Source organism: Oncorhynchus clarkii, chromosome 16 (assembly GCF_045791955.1).
Source record: "Oncorhynchus clarkii lewisi isolate Uvic-CL-2024 chromosome 16, UVic_Ocla_1.0, whole genome shotgun sequence".
Taxonomy (NCBI): domain Eukaryota; kingdom Metazoa; phylum Chordata; class Actinopteri; order Salmoniformes; family Salmonidae; genus Oncorhynchus; species Oncorhynchus clarkii.
Window position 1 is genome coordinate 51,850,044 of NC_092162.1, and position 20,868 is coordinate 51,870,911.

The 20,868-nt window shown below is 44.2% G+C and overlaps 1 protein-coding gene across 1 annotated transcript in view; it reads left to right on the plus strand.

Moving 5' to 3' along the window:
- Window positions 1-20,868, plus strand: part of LOC139368701 (ephrin type-B receptor 2-like) — a 53,003-nt gene that overhangs the window by 12,068 nt on the left and 20,067 nt on the right. The window contains exons 2-3 of the mRNA XM_071107961.1: window positions 11,848-11,912; window positions 13,969-14,653. Coding sequence (XP_070964062.1) covers window positions 11,848-11,912; window positions 13,969-14,653 — 750 coding nt within the window. The remainder of the gene's footprint in view (window positions 1-11,847; window positions 11,913-13,968; window positions 14,654-20,868) is intronic.

Here is a 20,868-nt window from a genome sequence, read left to right on the forward strand (position 1 = left end):
TTGAAAACAGCAGAGGTGTATTTAGAGGGCAAGTTGGTTAGGATGATATCTATGAGGGTGCCCGTGTTTACGACTTTGGGGTTAATCATAACCAAATTGGGCATATACATTGCCCTTTGATTCGATTGTTAGGCTTTGCAGAACATGCATGAGCCAAGATGATTTGGTCCATTTAGTTGCATTCTACAATGCAGGCGGGTCTCTGTGCTGTAGTGAAATTCCCTTCCAGTGTTAATATAAAAGCAGCAGAAGAATCAGGGCCATAAAATGGATACATTTGAAATGTGAGACTAAGAGTTGCGGGTGCGGCGGGAGGCACAGTGACATAAAACCCAGTGAGTGAAGCCCAGGGATGTGTCCCCTGGGTTTAATCCAGTGTGGCATACAGAGCATGGCGCAGCCTGCAAGGATTATGTGTGCTGGACTAAGTTGCCCTACTCTCTCCTCCTCGTTGCCCTACTTTTCATTGAAATATGGAGAGAAAGAGAGCGAGAGAGGGATAGAGTGATTTCTATATTGGAGGAATGCAAGGACAGATGGAGCCATGAGGTGGGGAAGGGGACATGGAGAAAGAAGGAGAGGGAGAGAGAGGCAGATAGACCACCACAACTTTATTCCTCTCTCCCTCTCACATTGTTAATTCTGGTTTAAAAATACTTATTGGGCGGTAGATAATGGTGGATTTGTTTATATTACACATTACAGGTGAGTTAGCTTTGTCGTGCATAGTTTTATTTGAGCAAATACAGCTTCAAAACCTACCCTTTAACCTTACCATACATAACATAGCATTGCAATTTTAGGTATTACATTTTTTTTCTTTTTTAGATATCCTCTTTATCTCTTACAGAATTTATAATACTCAGCTTTAACATAGCCTTCCATGTGTTGTGTGTAACACGATCTCTGCAACATACTGTGCACACTCAGTTGGACTGAAACTGAAGAGCCTTGATGACCCGTCTAGTCACGAAAGAAGGGCGACACGCAGTTACTAATGTCACCCCCCTTCCCCTGTCCCCTAATGCAGCTACAGTTCATCATATTGTACATGCCTTCAGTGTTGAGCCTTGTGTGTTAGCTACTGTATGACATGGAGAGCTGTAGCTAGCATCCACATAGACCCGTCTTTCCCTTCTCCATCCTTTCCGCTCAGACTCCCACTCCCTTCCCTAAACCCTCTTGGCTCAGTCCATGGGAATTCTTAGTGGGTCACTGCTCCTGGCCTCTTTATTCCCATTTAGCGGCAGCACCAACACCTGGCTCGCCACTTCCTCACAGCTCCTCATTAATCCACACTGATACTAACAGGAACTGAGCACCTGGAAAATTGCCTAATTGGAAGCAACAGTGGTTCCCCGTGTTCAGAACTGATTTGCAGACCAATTGTTTTGTCTGAGCTTGACTATAAAATGTTTACTGTTGTAATGTCATATACACCTATGTGAGAATGCTGTTCATTGATTGTAGCTCAGCGTTCAATGCCATAGTGCCCTCCAAGCTCATCACTAAGCTCAGGACCCTGGGACTGAACACCCTCCTCTGTAACTGGATCCAGGACTTTCTGACGGGCCTCCCCCAGAAGGTGAGGGTAGGCTACAACACGTCTGCTACACTGACCCTCAACATGGGGGCCCTTAAGTGGTGCGTGCTTAGTCCCCTCCTGTACTCCCTGTTCACCCACGACTGCGTGGTCGCGCACAACTCCAACACCATCATTACGTTTTCTGACGACACAACAGTGGTTGGCCTGATCACAGACGACGATGAGACAGCCTATAGGAAAGAGGTCAGAGACGCCAGGACAACAACCTCTCCCTCAGCATCAGCAAGACAAGGGAGCTGATCATGGACTACAGGAAACCGAGGGTCGAGCCCTCATCCACATTGACGGGGATGTAGTGGAGTGGGTCAACAGCTTCAAATTACTCTGAGTCCACATCACTAAGGAATTATGATGGTCCACACACACCAACACAGTTGTGAAGAAGGCACAACAACCCCTCTTCCCCCTCAGGATGCTGCAAAGATTTGGCATGGGCCCTCAGAACCTCTAAAAGTTCTACAGCTTCACCATTGAGAGCATCTTGACTGGCTGCATCACCGCTTGGTATGGCAACTGCTTGGCATCTGACCACAAGGCGCAACAGAGGGTAGTGTGTACGGCCCAGTACATCACTGGGGCCGAGCTCCCTGCCATCCAGGACCTCTATACCAGGCGGTGTCAGAGGAAGTGTCACGATCATCATAAGGAGTGGACCAAAGCGCAGCGTGATTTGGGTTCATCATCATTTATTTAAATGTGAACCAGCAACAAAACAATAAAGAGAAACAAACGAACGTACAGCCTTGTAGGGCTCAAATGCAACAATACAAAAACAAGATCCCACAAACAACAAGTGGAAAAAGGCTGCCTAAGTATGATCCCCAATCAGAGAGTCTCTGATTGGGAACCATACCCGGCCAACAAAGAAATAGAAAACATAGAATACACATAGAAATAATAAACTAGAACACCCCCCAGTCACGCCCTGACCTACTCCACCATAGAAAATAAAGGCTTTCTATGGTCAGGACGTGACAGGAAGGCCCTAAAAATTTACTCCAGCCACCCATAGGCTGTTGTCTCTGTTACCACACGGCAAGCAGGCCATCAGACAGCTAAATAGTTATTTAAATAGGTAACCAATAGCTACCTGGACTATCTGCATTGACCCTTTTATTATATAATTGCTTATTTTCTATTGTATTTAACCTTTTTGTAACTAGGCAAGTAAGTGAAGATCAAATTCTTATTTACAATGACGGCCTACAAGAAGATAAAAGGCCTCCTGCGGGACTATCTCTTTTGACTCATCACATACGCTGCTGCAACTGTTTATGATCTGTTCTGTTGCCCAGTCACTTTATCCCTACCTACATGTATATGTACATACAGTATCTACCTCAATTACCTCGTACCCCTGCACATCCACACGGTACTGGTACCCCGTGTATATAGCCAAGTTATCGTTACTCATTGTGTATTTATTCCTCATTTGATTATTTCTCTATTATTTCTCTAAGTACAGTAAGCCTTTCACTGTTGATCTACACCTGTTGTTTACGAAGCATGTGACAAATACAATTACATTTTATTTGATGTCCTTCAGCCTCTCTGATCAGTTGATTGTGGGAAGTTTCAAGTCTTTTGTTGTTACTCCACTGCCTCTCTACCACAGGTGGCTAACATGAAACTGGAATCGTTGACCATTGTGGTTATTTGTGGTAATGTAATTGACACAGATATAGTAATGGACACTAGATCCTGGTTCATATTGGTCTAGTTTAATGTTTGGTGGCATATATTGCTAACGTTATAACATTCTAATGTGGAATTTGTTGTGCTAATGCTGGTTACAAAGTAGAGGTCGACCGATTAATCGGAATGGCCGATTAATTAGGGCCGATTTCAAATTTTCACAACAATCGGAAATCAGTATTTTTGGGCGCCGATCTCCGATTTAATTTTTTATTTTGTATTTTTTATACCTTTATTTAACTAGGCAAGTCAGTTAAGAACACATTCTTATTTTCAATGACGGCCTAGGAACTGTGGGTTAACTGCCTTGTTCAGGGGCAGAACGACAGATTTTCACCTTGTCAGCTCCATCCTTTCCGCCCAATCTTGCAACCTTACAGTTAACTAGTCCAAAGCTCTAACCATTGCACTCCACAAGTAGCCTGCCTGTTACGCGAATGCAGTAGAAGCCAAGGTAAATTGCTAGCTAGCAGTAAACTTATCTTATAAAAAACAATCAATCAATCATAATCACTAGTTATAACTACTAATCCAGTTTAGCAGGCAATATTAACCAGGTGAAATGGTCATTTCTCTTGCGTTCATTGCACGTAGAGTCAGGGTATATGCAACAGTTTGGGCTGCCTGGCTCATTGCGAACTAATTTGCCAGAATTTGATGTAATTATGACATACATTGAAGGTTGTGCAATGTAACAAGAATATTTAGACTTAGGGATGCCACCTGTTAGATAAAATACCAAACGGTTCCATATTTCACTGAAATAATAAACATTTTGTTTTCGAAATGATAGTTTCCAGATTCGATCATATTAATGACCAAAGGCTCGTATTTCTGTGTGTTATTATGTTATAATTAAGTCTAATTTTATAGAGCAGTCTGACTGAGCAGCAGCAGGCCCGTAATCATTCATTCAAACAGCACTTTCGTGCATTTTGCCAGCAGCTCTTCGCAAGCACAGCGCTGTTTATGACTTCAAGCCTATCAGCCTAATGGCTGGTGTAACCAATGTGAAATGGCTAGCTAGTTAGCTGGGTGTGCGCTAATACTGTTTCAAACGTCACTCGCTTTTAGATTTGGAGTAGTTATTCCCCTTGCGCTGCAAGGGCCGCGGCTTTTGTGGAGCGATGGGTAACGATGCTTCGAGTGTGGATGTTGTCGATGTGTTCCTGGTTCGAGCCCAGGTAGGGGCGAGGAGAGGGACGGAAGCTATACTGTTACACTGGCAATACTATAGTGCCTATAAGAACATCCAATAGTCAAAGGTAAATGAAATACAAATGGCATAGAGAGAAATAGTCCTATAAATACTATATTAACTACAACCTAAAACCTTTTACCTCATGTTTAAAGGAACCACCAACTTTCATATGTTCTCATGTTTTGAGCAAGGAACTTAAATGTTAGCGTTTTTACATGGCACATATTTTACATGGCACACATTTTTACATGGCACATATTACTTTCTTCTCCAACACATTATTTAAACCAAATTGAACATGTTTCATTATTTATTTGAGGCTAAATTGATTTTATTGATCTTTTATATTAAGTTCACATAAGTGTTAATTCAGTATTGTTGTATTTGTCATTATAATTATTATTATTATTTTTTTCAAATCGGCCGATTAATCGGTATCGGCTTTTTTCGTCCTAATCGGTATCGCTATCGGAGTTGAAAAATCATAATCGGTCGACCTCTATTACAAAGACTTTCTGGTTATTTCTGGTTATAAAAAATACACTACATGTCCAAAAGGATGTTGACACCTGCTCGTCGAACATCTCATTCCAAAATCATGGGCGTTAATATGAGTTGGTTCCCCTTTGCTGCTATAACAGCCTCCACTCTTCTGGGAAGGCTTTCCACTAGATGTTGCAACATTGCTTAGTGAGCATTAGTGAGGTCGGGCTCGCGTTCCAATTCATCTCAAAGGTGTTCGATGGGGTTGAGGTCAGTGCTCTGTGCAGGCCAGTCAAGTTCTTCCACGCCGATCTCGACAAACCATTTCTGTATACACCTCGCTTTGTGCATATGGGGGCATTGTCATGCTGGAACAGGGAAGGACTTTCCCCAAACTGTTGCCATGAAGTTGGAAGCACAGAATCATTTAGAATGTCATTGTATGCTGTATCGTTAAGATTTTCCTTCACTGTAACAAAGGTGCCTGAACCAAACTCCACCAAACTTTACAGTTGGCACTATCGGGCAGGGAGCGTTCTCCTGGCATCCGCCAAACCCAGATTAGTCTGTCGGATTGCCAGATGGTGAAGTGTGATTCGTCACTTCAGAGAACGCGTTTCCACTGCTCCAGAGTCCAATGGTGGCAAGCTTTACATCACTCCAGCCGATGCTTGTCATTGTGCGTGGTGATCTTAGGCTTGTGTGCAGCTGCTCGGCCATGGAAACCCATTTCATGCAGCTCTCGACGAACAGTTCTTGTACTGACGTTGCTTTCAGAGGCCTTTCAGAGGCAGTTTGGAACTCGGTTGAGGACAGACAATTTTACGAGCTACACGCTTCAGCACTCGGCAGTCCCATTCTGTGAGCTTGTGTGGCCTACCACTTCGCGGCTGAGCCGTTGTTGCTCTTAGATGTTTCCACTTCACAATAACAGCACTTACAGTTCACCGGGCAACTCTAGCAGGGCAGAAATTTGACGAACTGACCTGTTGGAAAGGTGGCATCCTATGATGGTACCACGTTGAAAGTCACTGAGCTCTTCAGTATGGGCCATTCTACTGCCAATGTTTGTCTATGGAGATTGCATGGTTGTGTGATCGATTTTATGCACCTGTCTTGTTGTTCAATGTCATGACCGAGCACTCTGAGCTGGCTCTGTTTGGCAGCCAGTAGGTTTGCCTATCTGTTTGTACTTTCACTCTGTGTTTTCACTATAATCAAATAGTACAGTAGGTGGTTAGCTAGGTCCATATTGATTCACATGTACTGTTAGAAGGATGTTAGAAGAATCTCAAGTCAATGATCATTAGACGTGATGAAGTGTAGAGTAACTACATGATGTTGTGATCCATCTCTAAGAACTCAGGGTCAGCCATGTTCTTTGCCCTTTCAGCAACCAATGGTGTAACAAAGCATTCTGTCAATCAATCAAAGTCTATTTATTTATCATTGTTACATCAACAATAACCCAGCCTAGATCCCAAAGACCAAGCAGCAGCACAGTGGCAAAGACAAAATACATCTGGAGAGGAACCAGACTCAGAGGTTCCTCCAATAATGGAAATCATAATGTACTGTACAGTGTGTCCCATCTCTCCTCTCTGTCCATCAGTCGAGAGTTTCAGACAGAGGTGTGCTAAAGAGAGATCATCTGGGGCTGTTTTTCTCCTGAACATGTGACCTGACTGGTGTTTGTTTTTTAATGGTTAAAAGCAGGAGATTTTCCTGGTTGGGTTTGGTTGCCAGTGCGAAATCCTGGCCCTAGTATGGCGACTCGAGTGTCGATTCTCTAGGGTGGCAGACTGTATTTCAGTGTCCTTGTGGACTGGCCATTGATGCTCATGGCTTTCCATAAGTCGTTGTCCTCAACAGCAGATTGGGGGTACCAGGCAGTGTGTTATCATGAGGATAAACACTTGATAAACAACTAACGCTTTCCCCCAAAGTATAGTTTCCATATAGTTAAATTTTGCTAGTGCTCAGTCTGCATAGTCAGAGAACAACTCATGTTCTACCACTGTATAAGTATATTGTAGCCTGTCACCCTCCCTGTATTCCCTACCACCATATAAGGCTTAAATATATCTCTTCACTCAGCAGCACTGCACTAATAAGACCCTGTGAATAATTGAAAATATGTCAGTCTACACAAGCAAAGTCAGTCTACAGTGGGCGAATTGTGGCCTACTTGCCCTCCCCCTTCTGGTGGGGGTAGTAAGATGAGCGATTATGAGCTTTACTGTGTGTGTGTGTGTGTGTGTGTGTGTGTGTGTGTGTGGATACTGATGTTCAATTATTATGGATTGGTTATAGTTATAGATTGGTGGCGCTGTTTGTATGTTTTGGTGTTGCTGTGTGTGTATGTGTGTGAGAGAGAGGGGGGGACGAGGACAAGAGAGAGAGCAAGAGAGAGCAGATGTCACTGGGCAGAGTCATCCATGACCCTTCCTTCTGTAGCAAGTACGGTTGAGGTGCAGCAGAATGTCCCTGTGTCCCCCTTAGCGAGACTGCACAATAGAGGTCTTCACAGGTCCAACAGGCACGAAATTCTGAGATCTGACCTGTGACTCAAGCGGGTCCGGATCCTAAATTTAGACTTTTGTCTCGGATCTAGGTCGGGTCTGATATAATTGCCATGAGTTTCAGGTATGTGCAATTAAAATAAATGTACTGACTGGACCCGATTGGACTCGTCCTCTGTTAATTTAATGTGTGTGAGTCAATGAAAACTGCGTGAGCTTGTTATCTGTGTCAGCCAATTACAACACAATAAAACATACAGCTTATGTCCAGCTGAAACTGGTTCCAGCTGCTCACGTCACATGCGCCTGCTGCTGAAGAGAGCGAGTGCGAGTGAAAAGAGCCTTGGCCTGGGCTACTGTTGATTGCGTAGATGGAGGCCATTTTTATTGAAGTAAAGCAAAAGCTAGAGGAGAAAGAGTATAGTGAAAAGCAACTTACAAGACCCCGGAGCCCAGAAGACGATATCCCGGAGCCTATTATTTTCTCTTTGTTTGTTATTTAATTATACACCCTTGAAACCGAGCTAATACAATTCTGTCCGTGTCTGATCTGTGTAAACAGCTTGACCAAGCCCCCTGGTCTGGCACAAGTGGTGGAGAATGCGGGCTGATAATGTGGTCAGTTCAGGGTTGTCGTTTACGCAGCATCGGCACATGCAAATTGATAGCTCAGTTCATCTGGGCCCAACAAGCACAACCGGCAGGTCAGGAACAAACGCTAGAGGAACAGCGCCTACAAAATGTCCACCTCGTTGAGGAAATCAGGAAGCTACAAGGAGGAGTGAAGCTCTATTGGACTCTGGGAGTGTAGTTACGCTCGTAGCCACGAGTCTGCTGGCCCAGGTGACCGAACGTGGCAGGGAGATGTCCGTTTCCTGTGTCCACGGTGACACCAAGCGGTATCTGTCCGTACAAGCCAACATCGTGACGCCACAAGGGAGCTGCCAGATGATGGTGGGTGCTGAACCGGAGTTGCCGGTGGGGTACATCGAAGAGTCCCACAGCACATGGTGCAGCTCCATTGTGTTGGACGGTAGCCTGTGGTTCTGTAATGACTTCCGGGGTGTGAACAACATCAGCTTGTTCGATGCCTACCCCATTCCAAGGGTGGACTAGCTCATCGACCGATTAGGAAAGGCCCAGTAGCCTCCCGGGTGGTGCAGTGGTTAAGGGCGCTGTACTGCAACGCCAGCTGTGCCATCAGAGACCCTGGGTTCGCGCCCAGGCTCTGTCCTAACCGGCCGCGACCGGGAGGTCCTTTGGGCGACGCACAATTGGCCTAGCGTCGTCCGGGTTAGGGAGGGATTGGTCGGTAGGGATCTCCTTGTCTCATCGTGCACCAGCGACTCCTGTGGCAGGCCGGGCGCAGTGCGCGCTAGCCAAGGTTGCCAGGTGCACGGTGTAGCCTCCGACACATTGGTGCGGCTGGCTTCCGGGTTGGATGCGCGCTGTGTTAAGAAGCAGTACGGCTGGTTGGGTTGTGTATCGGAGGACGCATGACATTCAACCTTCGTCTCTCCCGAGCCCGTACGGGAGTTGTAGCAATGAGACAAGATAGTTGCTACTACAACAATTGGATACCACGAAATTGAGGAGAAAAAGGGGTAAAAAAAAAAGAAAAAAAAAAGAAAAAAGGAAAGGCCCAGTACATCAGCACCCTCGACCTCCTGGGAGAAGACGGCGTTTTCAATACCGGAGGGCTTATATCAGTACCGGGTGCTCCCATTCGGTCTCAGACCCCCGCCCACGTTCCAGCGCCTGATGGACCGAGTCCTCCGACCCCACCAACAGTACGCAGCGGCCTATTTGGATGATATCTACAGCCAAGGTTGGGAAGAGCACCTGACACACCTCCAGGCGGTGCTGGGTGTGCTCAGGCAAGCCGGATTGACAGCGAACCCCACAAAATGCAAGCTAGGCTTCGAGGAGGTGGAGTACCTTGGGTATTTGATTGGACAGGAGGAACGTCAGGAGAGGAAGGTCCATGCGGTACGTGACAGGCCCGTTCAAGTCACGTCAAGTCCTTCCTGGGAATGGCAGGATACTACAGGATACTACAGCTGGTTTATCCCCAACTTTGAGGCTATAGATCTAACCAGTAAACAGTGAAGTGGACGGGCGAGACCGAAGCGGCATTCAGGCGCCTAAAGGATCTGCTGTGCTCCCATCCGATTCTCGTAACGCCAGATGGACGCATATGACACGGGACTAGGGGCCGTCCTGTCCCAGGTACACAATGGGGAGGAGCACCACATCATGTACGAAAGCCAAAAGCTGATACCCAGAGAAAGAAGTACTCTATTGTCGAGAAAGACTGCCTAGCGGTAAAGTGGGCGCTAGACACTCAAGTATTACCTGTTGGGTACCCACTTCACCCTGGTCTCAGACCATTCTCCCCTGGTCTGGAAGGCCAGGGGAGGGGACACAAACGATCGGTTCACCAGGTGGTTGTTGTCCCTTCAACGCTTCTCTTTTTCTGTTGTGTACATGTATGGAGCGACACATGGGAACGGGGATGCCCTATCGAGAAGGGAGACATATGTTGCACTGTCGACAGTCGCCTCTTCACTGTTGACGTTGAGACTGGTGTTTTGCGGGTACTATTTCATGAAGCTGCCAGTTGAGGACTTGTGAGGCGTCTGTTTCTCAAAGTAGACACTCTAATGTACTTGTGCTCAATTGTGCACCGGGGCCTCCCACTCCTCTTTCTATTCTGGTTAGTGCCAGTTTGCACTGTTCTACAGAAGGGAGTAGTACACAGTGTTGTACAAGATCTTCAGTTTCTTGACAATTTCTCGTATGGAATAGCCTTCATTTCTCAGAACAAGAATAGACTGACGAGTTTCAGAAGAAAGTTATTTGTTTCTGGCCCTTTTGAGGCTGTAATCTAACCCACAAATGCTGATGCTCCAGATACTCAACTAGCCTAAAGAATGCCAGTTTTAAGTCAAAATCAAATCAAATGTATTTATATAGCCCTTCGTACATCAGCTGATATCTCAAAGTGCTGTACAGAAACCCAGCCTAAAACCCCAAACAGCAAGCAATGCAGGTGTAGAAGCACGGTGGCTAGGAAAAACTCCCTAGAAAGGCCAAAACCTAGGAAGAAACCTAGAGAGGATCCAGGCTATGTGGGGCGGCCAGTCCTCTTCTGGCTGTGCCGGGTGGAGATTATAACAGAACATGGCCAAGATGTTCAAATGTTCATAAATGACCAGCATGGTCGAATAATAATAAGGCAGAACAGTTGAAACTGGAGCAGCAGCACGGCCAGGTGGACTGGAGACAGCAAGGAGTCATCATGTCAGGTAGTCCTGGGGTATGGTCCTAGGGCTCAGGTCCTCCGAGAGAAAGAAAGAAAGAGAGAAGGAGAGAATTAGAGAACGCACACTTAGATTCACACAGGACACCAAATAGGACAGGAGAAGTACTCCAGATATAACAAACTGACCCTAGCCCCCCGACACATAAACTACTGCAGCATAAATACTGGAGGCTGAGACAGGAGGGGTCAGGAGACACTGTGGCCCCATCCGAGGACACCCCCGGACAGGGCCAAACAGGAAGGATATAACCCCACCCACTTTGCCAAAGCACAGCCCCCACACCACTAGAGGGATATCTTCAACCACCAACTTACCATCCTGAGACAAGGCTGAGTATAGCCCACAAAGATCTCCGCCATGGCACAACCCAAAGGGGGGCGCCAACCCAGACAGGATGACCACATTGCTTCTTTAATCAGAACAACAGTTTTTAGCTCTGCTCACATAATTGCAAAAGGTTTTTCTAATGATCAATTAGCCTTTTAAAATTATAAACTTGGATTAGGTAACACAACGTGCCATTGGAACACAGGAGTGATGGTTGCTGATAATGGGCCTCTGTACACCTTTGTAGATATTCCATAAAAAATACAAATCAGCCGTTTCCAGCTACAATGGTCATTTACAATGTTATTTTAATGGCCAAAAATGTTCCTTTTCTTTCAAAAACAAGGAAATGTCAAAATGACCCCAAACTTTTGAACGGTAGTGTACATCTAAAGACCCCAGAGATTTACAAGTAAAGACTCCAGAGATTTACAAGTAAAGACTCCAGAGGTATACAAATAAAAAATCCAGAGATCAAGCGAAGAGCAGAGGGGATAGAAGGTATCCCTGTTACAACCCTCTATCGAAGGATGAATGGATGAATCTGTGGCTAGAGAAACAGACTACTATTTTTCCACACAGTATTTCACAATGAGATGTAACATGTGTCTTGCTCTATGGGGCACCCTGTTTTGCACTTGTGCTTTTTAATAGTACATGAACTTGTACCTCTTGATTTCTCTGTAGAAATACTCATGGACTCTACGACGGCAACAGCAGAGCTGGGATGGACTATCTACCCAGCATTGGGGGTGAGTAGAACATTTTACTAGCTTTTAAAACGTTTAGTAATTTTGCAGATCCATGTTTGGATCGTCTCCAGTAGAAGCAACATGAGAAGGCCAATGTAGAACAACAACAACAACAGTAAATTATGAATTTATACTTCCCCTATTTGTTTACCACCATGTTCATACAGCACTGTTGTGGGAAAACAATTAGGGGCAGTAATACTGTATATCAGGTCTTAGGCAGGAAAAGACCACCAAACAGCTTGTGTGAAATGCAGGTTGACATTTATTGTCATGAATCTTGCCCTGGAGGCAGAACTGTGATTTCCGCTAGATGGGCCAGCTTCAAAATCACAATTGGCTATATCGTAAAAATGCACAGGAAAACAAAAATGTGCTTTTTGGTTTTAATTTAAGGTTTGGGTTTGGCATTAAGGTCAGCAGTGTGGTTAAGGTTAGAGTTAGGTTTAAAATCCAATTTTATGACTTTGTGGCTGTGCCAGCTAGCGACCACTCTGTAGAGCTGCCTCAAGGCAAAATGCATGACAATAAATTCCAACCTCCTCCTGGTGTTGGCGTTACAGTTAATCAAAATAAACTTCTAAGTCAAAGTGATTTGGGGGAAATTTGCCTACTGATGCCTTTACTGTAAAATGGAAAGGTGGGAGTTTGAGGAATTGCAAAGTTGTTTTATTTATTATGTTCAAGGAAGATTTTCTTGTCATACTGAAATGAATCATTTATCAAGTGTGTGTGTGTGATGTAAGGAAGATAAACAATGTGAAAGCAGGTCAAGCCGCAAACCAAGTGATACTTCAAGGGAGTCTTATTGCTTAATAGTCTGACTGTCAGCTCTTTGTGCAAGCCTCCGAACAATGTAGCCCAGGAAGACAATTGTCTGACATGAAAATGTACTATTTTATGTTTGGTATCTACGGTCCACAGGAGGTTAGTGGGGAGGAGGGCTTGTGCTAATGGCTGGACAGAATAGGTTGAATGGTATCAGATACATCAAACACATGGTTTGATGCCGTAACATTCGCTCCATTCCAGCCATTATTAAGAGCCGTCCTCCCCACAGCAGCCTCCACTGAGCCATAATTAAGAACCGTCCTCCCCTCAGCAGCCTCCACTGAGCCATTATTAAGAACCGTCCTCCTCACAGCAGCCTCCACTGAGCCATTATTAAGAACCGTCCTCCCCACAGCAGCCTCCACTGAGCCATTATTAAGAACCGTCCTCCCCACAGCAGCCTCCACTGAGCCATTATTAAGAACCGTCCTCCCCACAGCAGCCTCCACTGAGCCATTATTAAGAACCGTCCTCCCCACAGCAGCCTCAACTGAGCCATTATTAAAAGCCGTCCTCCCCTCAGCAGCCTCCACTGAGCCATTATTAAGAGCCGTCCTCCCCTCAGCAGCCTCCACTGAGCTATTATTAAGAGCCGTCCTCCCCTCAGCAGCCTCCACTGAGCCATTATTAAGAACCGTCCTCCCCTCAGCAGCCTCCACTGAGCCATTATTAAGAACCGTCCTCCCCACAGCAGCCTCCACTGAGCCATTATTAAGAACCGTCCTCCCCACAGCAGCCTCCACTGAGCCATTATTAAGAGCCGTCCTCCCCTCAGCAGCCTCCACTGCTACGGACTGTGTTAGTAATTTTGAAGAGGTGTGAAGTCTGGCTCATTTGCCCTTCTAATTTATTCATTTTTCACATGCAGAAAAAGTTACATAGACAAAGGTCTAAAATAAAATGCAGAAATATAGCTATCTTATCTGATAACAATGTTATCTGACAGTTTATTACATTGGATTTTGTAACTTAGAAACTTGTCCGAAAGTGTCCAATTGGATGATTTATGTATTTCAATTATATTTCAAATCATATGGTCATATCATATTGTTACCACATTTATTGTGATAATAACCATAATATGGGTTTTGGGGGTTTTATTGCCTTGAACAGTAATACAATGACCAGTAATAAAATGTCCTGTTAAATGAATATGTTGACTGATGACTTGTTTTCACTGGTCATGGATGTTAAACTGACCTCTTGCTCTATCTGTCCCTGGCAGTGGGAGGAGGTGAGTGGATACGACGAGAACATGAACACCATCCGCACTTACCAGGTGTGCAATGTCTTTGACAACAACCAGAACAACTGGGTACGCACCAAGTACATCAGCCGGCGAGGGGCCCAGCGCATCCACGTGGAGATGAAGTTCTCGGTGCGGGACTGCAGCTCCATCCCCAGCGTCCCCGGCTCCTGTAAGGAGACCTTTAACCTTTACTACTACGAGACGGACTCAGACACGGCCAATAAGGTGTCCCCGGCCTGGATGGAAAACCCCTGGATCAAGGTTGACACCATCGCAGCCGACGAGAGCTTCTCCCAGGTGGATCTGGGCATCCGAGTGATGAAAATCAACACAGAGGTACGAAGCTTCGGCCCTGTGTCACGCCAAGGCTTCTATCTGGCCTTCCAGGACTATGGTGGCTGCATGTCGCTCATCGCCGTGCGCATCTTCTACAGGAAGTGCCCCCGCGTGGTCCTGAACGGTGCCGTGTTCCCCGAGACCCTGTCAGGGGCGGAGAGCACCTCCCTGGTGGCAGCACGGGGCGTGTGTGTGCCCAACGGGGAGGAGGTGGACGTACCCATCAAGCTCTACTGTAACGGGGACGGGGAGTGGATGGTGCCCATCGGGCGCTGCATGTGCAAGGCTGGGCATGAGGCGGTGGAGAATGGCACCGTGTGTCGAGGTGAGAGCTGCTGACATAATGTGTTTACTGCTAATGTGGGCGTTTGGCCTTAGGGTCTACACATGTTGCAGAATGAGAAGGAGAGAGATATTATTGTGGTCTCACTTTTATGTTTTCCAAGTTCCTCCCATATAGAAATAATCATTATGTTTACTTGTGAGACTAGTGATAAACCAGAGGATAGAGACATAAAGTGTCATGGACATAAGGACTTTGGTTTACTAACTACAGAAGTATCACTAGGGGAATGAAATTAATGCCCGGAAAGATGGATCAAGAATGTACTGTAAAGGGTAGAGTGTTGATGGTAATTAGAGGTGTCTTTAAACCGTAGATCTGTGTCCCAGCCAGCCTGGTCTCATAGACTGGACGTGACATAGTAAATGTAAATCCTGCATACTCAAATTATACTGAACAAAAATATAAACTCAACATGCAAAAATCAGTCCTTTGAAATAAATAAATTAGGCTGAATCTATGGATTTCACATGACTGGGCAGGGGCGCAGCCATGGGTGAGCCTGGGAGGGCATAGGCCACTCCCACAGTGGGAGCCAGGGCCAGCCAATCAGAATGAGTTTTTCCCCACAAAAGGGCTTTATTACAGACAGAAATACTCCTCATTTTCATCAGCTGTCTTTGTGGCTGGTCTCAGACGATGCCGCAGGTGAAGAAGCCGGATGTGGAGGGCTGGAGTGGTTATATTTGGTCTGCGGTTGTGAGACCGGTTGGACGTACTGCCAAATTCTCTAAAATGATGTTGGAGGTAGCTTATGGTAGAACATGAACATTCAATTCTCTGGCAAAAGCTCTGGTGAACATTCCTGCATGCCAATTGCACACTCCCTCAACATTTGAGACATCTGTGGCATTGTGTTTTGTGACAAAAATACACATTTTAGAGTGGCCTTTTATTGTCCCCAGCACAAGTTGCACCTGTGGAATGATCATGCTGTTTAATCAGCTTCTTCATATGCCACACCTGTCAGGTGGATAGATTATCTTGGCAAAAGAGATATGCTCACTAACAGGAATGTAAACAAATTTGTGCAAAAAATTAAAGAGAAATCAGCTTTTTGTGCTTATGAAAAATGTATAGGATCTTTCAGTTCAGCTCATGAAACATGTGACCAACACTTTACGTGTTGTGTTTATATTTTTGTTCAGTATAATATAATTGGTTACATAAGGTTACTTAAGGCAAAAAACGAAAGTCGGGTGGTTGGTTAGGGTGGATGGGTCGGTAAATTCTGACATTATTATTATTGGAGTGTCTCAGATTTACATTTACTATGTTACGTCTACACCTGAGTCCAGGTTGCATCCTTACTTTCAGAGAGATCTCACTGTATGCCAAGAAAGCACTATCCCTGTCTCTTCACTTACCCCTAGTGTAGTGAGAGACAAGGAAAATGTCCTACTCACACACACACACACACACACACACACACACACACACACACACACACACACACACACACACCAGTGATGCAGTGTTAAAAAAAATAGGTGTGTAAACGCTGATCGCCGTTCATGGTGAGTAAAGTAACACTCCCTACACTTTCAATAAAAGTGGGTTAACACTCAGGCAAAATAAAAAGGTGCGTAACCGGTGTTTATGTGTTTATTCTCCACTGCACCACTGTCTCACACACACACACCGTTAGACACATCTAGACAACAGACAATTGTTACTACACTTTTTTTTCCTCTGTACCGGCGGATATGATTCCACTGAACGAGTGGGGAGTAAGAATGAAGAGAGACTTTTGGCAGCACCCTCCCTGCTGCCATTGACATAATCTAAATGGGGGGAGCTGATGGATGGAGATGGCTAACATCCTCAGCTGCCATGCGGCAGCAGTATGTCTCACTCATTTCCCCCCACAATAATCCCCTATAATTCCCTGCTTTAATGGCGGCCATAATTTACTAATTATGAGCATGGGAGGGCTCATTTTCATGTGTCCCTGGTCATTTGATTAGAAATATCAAGCACTGCTAATGAAGCCCTCGACGACCCATTCTGCTATGTTTCACGGTGTGATGGTTTGTATCTTTGGGGGGAGGAGCACTTAAATAGCCAGGGGTAGCCAGTGGTATCACTGCACTTTAGTCATATTGTTACACCCAGTGATTCCCAGTGACATTTCGTTTAGTCCTTTAGGAAGTCATTATTTGTGATTGTAATTTGACATGGCAGGCCTCGTATGACAATTGAATGAAAACAGAGACTTCATATCACCAGGCACCATCATACTTACTTTTGTACCTAATACTTAGCTTTTATATATAGTCCATAGCCGACTCATGTATTAATAACCTACAGTGAGCTCCAAAAGTATTGGGACAGTGAAACATTGTGTTTTTGTTTTGGCTCTGTACGCCAGCACTTTGGATTTGATATGATACAATGACTATGAGGTTAAAGTGCAGACTGTCATCTTTAATTTGAGGGTGATTTTCATTCATTTCTATTGGGCACAAAATAATCTGAAACACAACCAAAACAAACAGCAAATGCATCCAAAATGCGTGCTAGCATATAGGAACAAATACTAAACTTTCGACTATTTTAATACACATAGAAGTGAATTTGTCCCAATATGTTTGGTCCCCTAAAATTTGGGGTCAGTGTACAAAAGTGCTGTGATTTCTAAACGATTCACCCGATATGGATGAAAATACTGTCAAATTAAAGCTGCTAGTCTGCACTTTAAACTCATAGTCATTGTATCATTTCATCCAAAGTGCTGGATGGAGTACAGAGACAAAATAACAAAAAAAAAATGTTAATGTCCCAATACTTTTGGAGATCACTGGATACTTCCAGGTTTACATACAGTAAGCAATGTTCGGACCAGAAATGCCATATGTTTGGAGGAAATACATGAATAGAGATTGCATTACCCCAGCTCCTCAGTCCCACATCCTAAAGGCAATAGCACAGCAAATACCGTAAAATACAGTCAAACATTTGAAAAATACTGTGATATGACATTTTGGCCATTTCGCCCAGCCCTACATACACCGTAGGCATTTACACTGTCCTGTGGGGAAACCAGGGTTATCTCCTGCAACAGTGGATCTTGTCCTATGAGTTTTGGCTTCTACAGATAATTCAATGGTCATTGAACATAATGACAGAGAGAGAAGTCCCCTGCTGCCCCCAGTGTAAATCAAATGCTCAATTAGGTTCCTCTCATTCAACATCAGACTTACAACTCTTACATTGTAAATTACAATAAAATTCCGTATACATTTTTTAAAACATTTGTAGGTTTATTTGCATAGAGTACACTACGCTTTATGTGAGAGATGTGCATGACTGCTTCTGTACATGCAACATGGCAACACCCTGTAGTGTTTACCCCTCTCTTTCTCCATCCAACAGACAGATGCTCCTATGGGATGCTCTGCCACACTCAGATTATTGGGTGTAAAATAGTAATTTGAGGCAAGCAATTGAAAAGGAAGTCTTTCTGAAAATAAAATGTCGGACTATGTTAGGGCAGTCTCCCAAGCCCAAGTGTTTACTAACGGGTCAGGAGATCTGTAAATGCATGAGGGGCAAAGACTGTCCTCTCAATTCACCACCAATCTTACAAACATGGTGCATTAGACTCCCTCAAACTGAGTTACACACATCCCTCTTTTTCTCTCTCTGTCTTTCTGTCCTCCCCCTCTCTCACACACACCGTTGATACAGATGTGACCAATATATTGTCACCCTTGCACAATTCACTATTTCTTCTATTTCTTTTTTGGTGCTCATGCTTATTTTGTTTGATTTTCAACTATACAGCAACAAGAAAATCTTAACTGAACTTTAGTTTTTTCATTCACCAAAATGGCCTGGACTAAATTATTCAAACTTTAAATGATTGTGGTTGGAGGCAAGGGATTCTCATTTACTGGTAATTTATCTGTGATAAGTTGCAGGAGTCTACAGGATTAAACTAGCCATTCAACTAGTTTTGAAAAGACAAATCAGAACATTCTGCTCCATTGCACTGCATTGTACATTTCTTGGTTGCCAATATATTTGACTGCATCTGTATGTTTTGACTTACCCACAGTGTTCAAAGATTCACAGGGCTGGCTATGTAGAGGAGACAGAGTGATAATGGTGGAGGTGACCTATCGGGATATTGCTTTCAGTACCCCTGCCACTCCTGAAATCAGCTTCTCTGATACGAGTGCCTCTTCTTCGTCTCTGACAGAGCCTATTAATGCAGACTGTGTGTTGTGTGTGCTTGCAAGTGGGCCTATTTCTAGCCTATACGGTCGGGAAACACAAACAGCTTCTCGCCCTATTACGAGAATGTCCCCTCCGAATGTTAGCGACATTGCATGGCACTGGCTTTTCTCTACCTGCTACTGGACCCAAAGTCAGGCACTGTTTAAAAATTGACCTTTGCTACATGTCCTGTTTTGTTAAACTTTGATAAGGGCAAAGTAAAATGTTGACTGCTCCAGAATGGTATGCCACATCAGGTTGACTCATTCATTATTTCATTTTGCAAAGAGAAAGTGTCTAGAGAACATGATTATTTAGGTGTTTTCAGTTTCATTTTTTACTGTAGCATCACATAATGTAATCCAACACTTAAATTTTTTTCAATCTATAGATATTTTGTAAAGTGACATCTATTTCCATAAGGCATATACCTAATTAAGCACTTAATTTATTTGTAGGTTACCTGCACGTATATCTCCATATCAATTCTATTTCAAAACCTAGTTCGATTTCATCTTTCTAACTTCCAGTTCACATACAGTAGAATCTCCAGCCTAGATATCCTGTCAGTGTCTACATTTCCTGAACAGCCTGATAGGACAGAGAGCCAGACCTAATCTCTGCTGATTGGTGGCTGTCCACACAGTTGTTACTGGGGGCAACCCCTTTTGATGGAGTGCAGGTGTGCCGTTGTCATTGCCGACAGACTCATTGATCAAAGGTTTCTCGAGGAGCGGAGCTGTCGTCCCTCCGGCTCCAACTGCCTATCCAAGGATCTGCCTCGAACAGACACTTCCTGTCAGTGGCGATATCACTTCCTCCCGGCTCTCCTTTCTCTCTGCCGGGCCACGATGAGAGAAGTTGGGCAGCAGAATGAGACAAAGGAGAGAGAGAAAAAACTTTTTTTTTCTCTCTTATCCGCCCTGTAACATGCCCTGGACTCAATATTTGCAAAGCATTCATTATTTGCGGTTGACCTATTCATTATGAAGTGATGTACACCCGATAATTACACACCCTCACCTACCAAAAGTCAAAAGTTTATGGACGTCGTTGACCATATAGGCTAATTAATGTAGCGTGGCTGGGAATAGCCACACAGAGAAGTGGGATGTCCTTGTGTAACAGTGTCAGTAAATGACAGTGTGCTCAGTGCTCTCGCACATCAACTAACACCTGCTCAGATAGGTGCTGCCAAAACCACATTGATGGGAGCGGAGGGGCACTCACACCCACAGCACATAAAGCCATTGAAGTGATAATGACAGTCGTAACAACATCAAAAACATCATAATAATGATAATACTTATAGAGTGATTATCATAAATGATGCTCAAACTTAACAGAATATTGATAGTTACATGGGAGGGTTGATCACAATACATTAAGTTAGATCAAATCAAATGAACAAGCTTTCAAAGGGACTCGCAAATAGAAACAGATTTTTGCATAGTTTCCCAGTAAAGAGAGTGATAGTATTTTGTAGGTTTCACCACAGTAACCAGCATTTTTGTGGCAGCTGTGGACTCCAATGAGTCAGCAGTGGTGTAAAGCAGTTAAGTAAAAAATACTTTAAAGTACTACTTAAGTTGTTTTTTGAGGTATCTGTACTTTACTTTACTATTTATATTTTTGCCTATTTTTACTTTTACTTAACTACATTCCTAAAGAAAATAATGTACTTTTTACTCCATACATTTTCCCTGACACCCAAAATATTTGTTTCATTTTGACAGTAAAATGGTCCAATTCACACATTTATCAAGAGAACATCCCTGGTCATCCCTACTGCCTCTGATCTGGCAGACTCACTAAACACAAATGATTTGTTTGTAAATCTCTTAACAATGCTAATGTTACTAGCTCTTAACAATGCTCATGTTGAATTGCTCATGTTGAATTTATACATCTTGAATCGATTCTATCGTGCCCAGAAACCTGTCTGAGTGTGCCCATGGTGGCTATCTGTCAATAAC